Below are 6,869 nucleotides of genomic sequence, written 5' to 3'. Positions count from 1 at the left end.
ACTCCGCTCAAAATTAGTGCCAATACTATCTTAGTTGAAAAGGAATTATAAAAGAGTCTCTCAATTGACATGTCCCTTCATACTTATTAAGTGTTGCGTTTGACCTGGTAGAGCACTTTGACTGTATGTAGTAGAACATGGCCCTTATCTTTAAGCTCATATTTTTAAAGTGGCAGCAATGTGTTGCAAACGCCGTAAAAACCTAGAAAACAAAAGCAAAACATCTCTCTCTCTCTCTCTCTCTCTCTCTCTCTCTCTCTCTCTCTCTCTCTCTCTCTCTCTCTCTCTCTCTCTCTCTCTCTCTCTCTCTCTCTCTCTTTTTTTTTTTTTTTCTTTCTCTCCACTCACCTCTCTTTTTCACTCTCTACCTTCCTCCCTTTCACACACACACACACACACACACACTCTTTCTTACTACTTTTCCAGGATCAGACAGTCATGTGTTTGCTTTAAATACTCATATCATCTGTTGTAACATTGCCATTATCATTTTTCAAAGCACCTATTCCTCTTTTTAACCTGGTATTAACACATATCCAAAAGTATTCAAAGCAACTTTAATCTCAAATGATTTTATGGCAGTCCTCGTCTCACGTTTTGCAGCATATGATGTTGTATAGGTGTTGAGTCGTTCTTGAGTCCACCCGATACTGAGTGGGGTTCCTTACCTCCCATAGTGGGCCCGGTGGCACTTACTGTGTCTTCTATCCCCTTATAGCTGTTTTTCCAATTTGCTTTCTGTCTTTGTCTTGGAATGAGATTACTTGGTTTTGTCCTGGCCCTGGCCAGAGTCCTTGGCTGGGAGGGAAACATCAAATGATTATTTTGGGATATGATAATTTTTTCCTTGTAAATCATCTCTATGTTATGTACTTTATTATTATTAACATATGATTTGTAAACATGTGAGTGTATTCCTCTTAGTGGGGACTTGTGCTGGTGTCTCGGTGAGACTTTTTGGTGATCTCAAACTAAGTACGCTTATAGTGTGTTCTTGGAATCTACATCTATTCTCTATTTAAATCATTTCTCCTTGTCCTACGTTTTCCTCAAGTCCTTTTAATTGTATATCTAGAATGTTTTTACTATCCAATTTTCTTCCTTTTTACTGGTGCTGATATGACTTAAATGTGTTGCAAGCGCGGTAAAACCCTTAAAAACAAACAAACAAACATTTGACTGAGATTACTTGGTTTTGTCCAGGCCCTGGCCGGATACCTAAGCTGGAAGGGAAACAGTCAAATGTATTGTTAGAATTTTGGGAGCTGACATTTTTAAAATTGTAAATCATCTCTCTGTTATGTAGTCTTGTTTTGTTTACATATAGTATGTGATCTGTAAACATTTGAGTGTATCCATCTCATTTGGGACCTGTGCCTGTGTCTGGATAAGACTTTTAGGTGATCTCAAACTAAGTACTTTGATAGTGTGCTCTTGGAATCTACATCTTTTTCCAATTTGAACAAATGCCCCGTTGTCTTACCTTTTCTTGGTTGCTTTAATTGTAATTTTATAACTTTTTACTATCCCATTTTCTTCCTTTTTACTGGCGCTGTTATGACCCAAATGCAACTGGTGGGCAGGGAGGTACTTACCGTGTCTTCTATCTCCTTATACCTTTTTTCCAATTTGCTTTCTATCTTTGTCTTGGAATGAGATTACTTGGTTTTGTCCAGGCCCTGGCCGGATACCCCGGCTGGGAGGGAAACAGTCAATTGTTTAGTTTGAGTTTTGGGAGATGATATGTTTTTCTTGTAAATCATCTCTCTGTTATGCACTATATTGTTTTATTTACATATTATACATTATGATTTGTAAACATTTGAGTGTATCCCTCTTAGTTGGGACCTGTTCTTGTGTCTGGATGAGACTTTTAGGTGATCTCAAACTAAGTACTTTGATGGTGTGCTCTTGGAATTTACATCTGTTTCCTATTTGAACAATTTCCCTGTGTCCTATATTTCCTTGGCTGCTTTAATTGTAATTCTAGAACTTTTTACTATCCCATATTCTTCCTTTTTACTGGCGCTGATATGACCTTAATGCGTTGCAAGCGCCGGATAACCCTCAAAAACAAAAACATAAGCAATGTGTTGCAAGCGCGTAAAACCCTTAAAATCAAAAACAAACAAAATCCTCCTAAATTTGTTGATTTTAAGTGATAATAAATAATGCCATAATTCTCTTTAATATTGTGTTTTTCATTTAGCTGTTTTATAGCATGCAGCATCATATTGCTTGCAGAAATAAAAGTAATGAACAGTTAGTTGATCTTCGACATGACAGTGACGAACATTCAAATATCTTCATAATGTCATAATAATAATAATAATAATAATAATAATAATAATAATAATAATAATAATAATAATAATAATAACAATCTGTAATAATAATGATGATATCTATTTTACCCTTATGGAGCCATGGGACGCATAAGGCATCTACTAAAGACTTCCATTTTTGTCTGCTGGATGCATGGAGAGAGAAAGAAAGAGAGAGAGAGAGAGAGAGAGAGAGAGAGAGAGAGAGAGAGAGAGAGAGAGAGAGAGAGAGAGAGAGAGAGAGACCAAGAGAATATCCATGAAGGATTGACTTAAAGAGGCTGGCCTAACCTGGAATAACATCGATGTCCACTCATCCAACAGACATGACTGGAATTACACCCAAAACACAAATACACACACACACATACATACATACATACATACATACATACATACATACATACATACATGTATGTATATCAGGTTGATTTTATTTCCAAAGCTGTTATTATAAAGGGCTACGATTAGAGTACTTATTTTAATAATAGTAATGGTAATAATCTGATTAGTTATGAGAAGATACATAAATGAAACTATTGCATAATGTGATCTCGGAATCGGTTCGGACCAACTAATCAACGTAAAATATAATAGAAAACGTCCCTCAATTCTTTAGTGTCTGTTCCGTGACTATTTCTTGCCTCGCATATGAGATGAGAGACATACAGGTCACTAAAATCAAAACCTGGGTCTGAACGTGCAAGTAGACGAGTGATTACAACTTTTTCGCTTCCTTTTCCGCTTTTTGTTACCTTGTTCAACAATTCCAAATGGTCACGCTGAAAAGGTTTATTTAAGTACATCACAGTTTCCAAAGGTCTCTCACCAGTAGCAGTGCAACTGGCTAACAGAGAACTATTTTTCAACTTCACCACATGCATTTCAGATTTATTTACAGATGGGAAAATTCCATACGTGTTCTGGTAATGGCCCTTAAGATTTATCCATAGAAAGTCTTTACCACGTTCTCCTTCAGCTTCACAGAATAATTTCTTTTTAGGAAATCGGAGGTCACGCCATGGAATGGATACAGATATATTTTTGTAGTGTTCAGAGTCACTGACACTGACAACCATTTCATGGTTAATACTCTCACTGAAGTGTAGTTGTTCTTTATTTTCACAGTCTCCGCCACAGACTAGGATGGACATATTGACGCTCTGGTCACCGAAAGCATTGCAAGTTACAAGGGCTGTCTCTGTGTCGTTACTCTCAAGTTTGAAATTATTTATCTTGGTAAACAGACGTGTATACAATTTTAGATTATTTTTTCTGGTTTCTCCTTGTTTGTTGACGACGGTGCATTCATACTCCCCATCTATATCATCATTTGAAGGTCCAACGTCCAAAATGGCCGCAGCTTTGTCATGGAGAACGTAAGATCCCGATACAAACTTGGTGATTCTATTAGTCGATGTCTTTTTGCTGATATATATGTGCGAGATGTTCATACCATTAGCCTGGCATTGAAGTGTACATCTATTACCGAATTCAGGCGTCACAGGGTCGAAATTTCCTAGCCTGTTACACCAGAATCTGGAAATTACATAAAAATCGATTTGAAATTATCAAGATATTAACATGTATTTAAATTCTCACCTTGGCTTCTATTTCTATAGACTGTATAAAAGAGTCAACGTTCACAAAGCTCTCTCTCTCTCTCTCTCTCTCTCTCTCTCTCTCTCTCTCTCTCTCTCTCTCTCTCTCTCTCTCTCTCTCTCTCTCTCTTTCTCTCTCTCTCTCTCTCAGTGTGTGTATGTGTGTGTACGCCGGTGTGTCTGATATATATTTTGATATAGAAATAGGTTGAAAGTTAGATCAGACATAGAGTGATAGATAAAGTGAACATGTATATACAAACATAGGTGCCCGTTAAATGAATGGGATGAGAGGCCGAACAACAATAATTTATAATTCAAGTGTTTATGAAAACAATTTGAACTCAATATCTATTTTCTAATTTATGTATGATTACGTTTTTAATGTCGTAAGATAACTCCACTGCGCTTTATTTCTTGTGCACAGAGATATTTTTTTGCATTCAACATGCGTCTCAAAACATTATCGTAGATGAACCCGCCTATGGTCTAAATATGTCGATATTATTCTAAAAATTGATATCTTTTTTCGATGTTTTTGTTTTTGACCTGAAATTCGCTCACCACGTCGCGCACGTGCTAAAATAACCTTTTAGCCCCTTACCAGGACGTGTGTAGATTAATTTTTTTGTCATCCGTGTCTTCTTGAACTATTTTCAAGTCAGGAAAACACAATACAAAATACCATCCATTAATCTACGCGATGCCACGACTTAGTTTAGAACAACATGCACGTGCCATTGGTCATCTTCAAGCTGGACAGTCTGTGACCAATGTTGCAAGAATATTTAATATCACGAGGAGAACTGTATATTCCTAAGTGGATCGATTTGAAATGACACAAACGGTAAGGGACCGAAATCGAACTGGCAGACCACGAGTAACAACACAAGGTGAGGACCGTTTTATACACACCCTACATCTACGGGATTGTTTTAGGACGGCGACTGAAACTGCGCTAGAGTTCCCAGGTACACGAATTAGTCGACAGACTGTTCGTTGCAAACTTAGAGAGCATGACATTATCGTAAACGTCCGTGGATGAGACAACATCACCGGTTGGCCCGTTTTCAGTGGGCATGTACTCATCTGAGCTGGACAATGCATGCGTGGTGATTTGTTCTCTTCTGGCTGGCCCGTCTTCAGTGGGCCGTGCTCATCTGAGCTGGACAATGCATGCGTGGTGATTTGTTCTCTTCTCAGATGAATTACGCTTTGTGATTGGAAGAAATGACGGTAGATTACGTTGTTACCGAAGATTACACGAGTGATTTCACGATTCTTGTGTCGTGGAATCCCCAAACAGAGGATATGGACAAGTGATGGTGTGGGGTGGAATAAGCAGAGACTATAAGACACAAGACACCTCTAGTCCAAGTAAATGCATCCCTAACCGATGCAAGGTACATCCAACACATTTTACAACCCCATGTAATTCCAGTTTTTCATGAACATCCTAATTTTTCATTCCATCACGACTATGCACCACCCCACCGAGCTAATGTAACAAGGGATTTTATAGCAGCAAATAAAGTGAACGTTATCAGCCTGTGGCCTGCAATATCCCCCGATCTAAATCCAATAGAACATATTATGTGGAACATAATCGACCGCCAAGTCAGTTCATTAGACCCGCAAAATGAACAACTGTTCCTCGCCATAAGAATAGCTTGGGATAACATTCCTCAATACCAGCTGGTCAAATTGACCAATTCCATGCGTAGGAGATGTAATGCTGTGATTAGAGCGAACGGAGGACATACTCGTTACTGATTGAATTAGATTCACCTTCACTTCAAATGAAATGAACGCAAGTAATTTTATTAAAATGTCATTGTTTGTCAAAATTATAGTGTATGTTTTGACTTGTTATTTCCCTTTTTGAAGAGCATGTTTTAAAAAGTCTATGTTGCATACAAGATCAATCATAAACGTTACAAATTCTAACAAAATGAAAGATAAATGATAGTACTATGATTACATTATATCGGTTTTAAATAAACCAGAACAATATTTTATACCAATTCTGTAGATAAAACAAGTGTATACTTTCTTTTGATCACTAGTATATATATATATATATATTTTTTTTTTTTTATAAAATCACCGCGTGTTTTAATCAAACTCATAGATAAACAAAAACATTGTCCCCGGGACAAGCAAAAACAAGTTCGAGGAAACCGTACCTTGCCGTAACGATTCGATGGAAACGGGGTAGGGGGCAATGAGGCTCGGCAGTATAGATTTTGTTACCCACCTAAAATATACCTAGTTCGATATCCATAGCATTATATGGCCTTCAGCAGCAAGCCTTTCCTCCATAGCTCAATATGCGGCGCTGCGCTGCGACTGATACCTATCATAATGTATACACACACACACATGCAGTGTAGATAAATACACTAATGTTTTATGCCATCTTTTAGGGCTTACTTAAGCTTTCCAACAATATGTGACATGGAAGTGATGATTTCATAGAACGAATAATTTGGTATTTGAAGATTTGTTTGATGGGTTTGAAATTTACCCGCCTGTGGATATGTCGTGAAATTAAATAATTGTAACAATTTTTCACGCTATAACTTGTATAAATTGAAATTTTCATGTTTGAAGTATCAAATAAAATATAAACAAGTCAATTTTTATATTTGGTGCCGAAATTGATAAAATTGATAAAAATTGCCTCCGCATGTCCCCTGAACAATGAAGATTACTGAAGTTAGATGGGACGAAACATGGGTTCAATATTTGTAAAATTGATACTGATCCTTTGAATTAATCATTATAGGATCCACGCAGCTCTAACACGTTTATCTAATTTATTTTTCAAACCCTACCTTGTTTGGGAAGTGAAATAAATCTGTTCACTTGGCAATTTCTTTTGGATCCGATCTGGTAAAACCAAGGGGACCGTTACTTCCATGCCGATATCGTGGTCGAAAGG

The 6,869-nt window shown here is 37.2% G+C and overlaps 1 protein-coding gene across 1 annotated transcript in view; it reads right to left on the bottom strand.

Moving 5' to 3' along the window:
* Positions 1-2,501: 2,501 nt before the first annotated feature.
* The window catches only part of LOC144965438 (uncharacterized), a 10,983-nt gene continuing 6,615 nt past the window's right edge, over positions 2,502-6,869 (bottom strand). Inside the window, exons 2-3 of the mRNA XM_078900785.1 lie at positions 6,763-6,869; positions 2,502-3,863 (exon numbers count right to left, since the gene is read on the bottom strand). The exon at positions 6,763-6,869 is cut by the window's right edge and continues 1,062 nt beyond it. Of these exons, the coding sequence (XP_078756911.1) occupies positions 2,903-3,863; positions 6,763-6,869 (1,068 nt within the window). The 3' untranslated portion in view covers positions 2,502-2,902. The remainder of the gene's footprint in view (positions 3,864-6,762) is intronic.

This window comes from Berghia stephanieae, chromosome 2, assembly GCF_034508935.2.
Source record: "Berghia stephanieae isolate SIO BIC M18660-M18661 chromosome 2, UCSD_Bste_1.3, whole genome shotgun sequence".
NCBI lineage: Eukaryota > Metazoa > Mollusca > Gastropoda > Nudibranchia > Aeolidiidae > Berghia > Berghia stephanieae.
The sequence above is the reverse complement of the archived record's forward strand: the minus strand, read 5'-3'. Positions and strand labels throughout refer to the sequence as shown.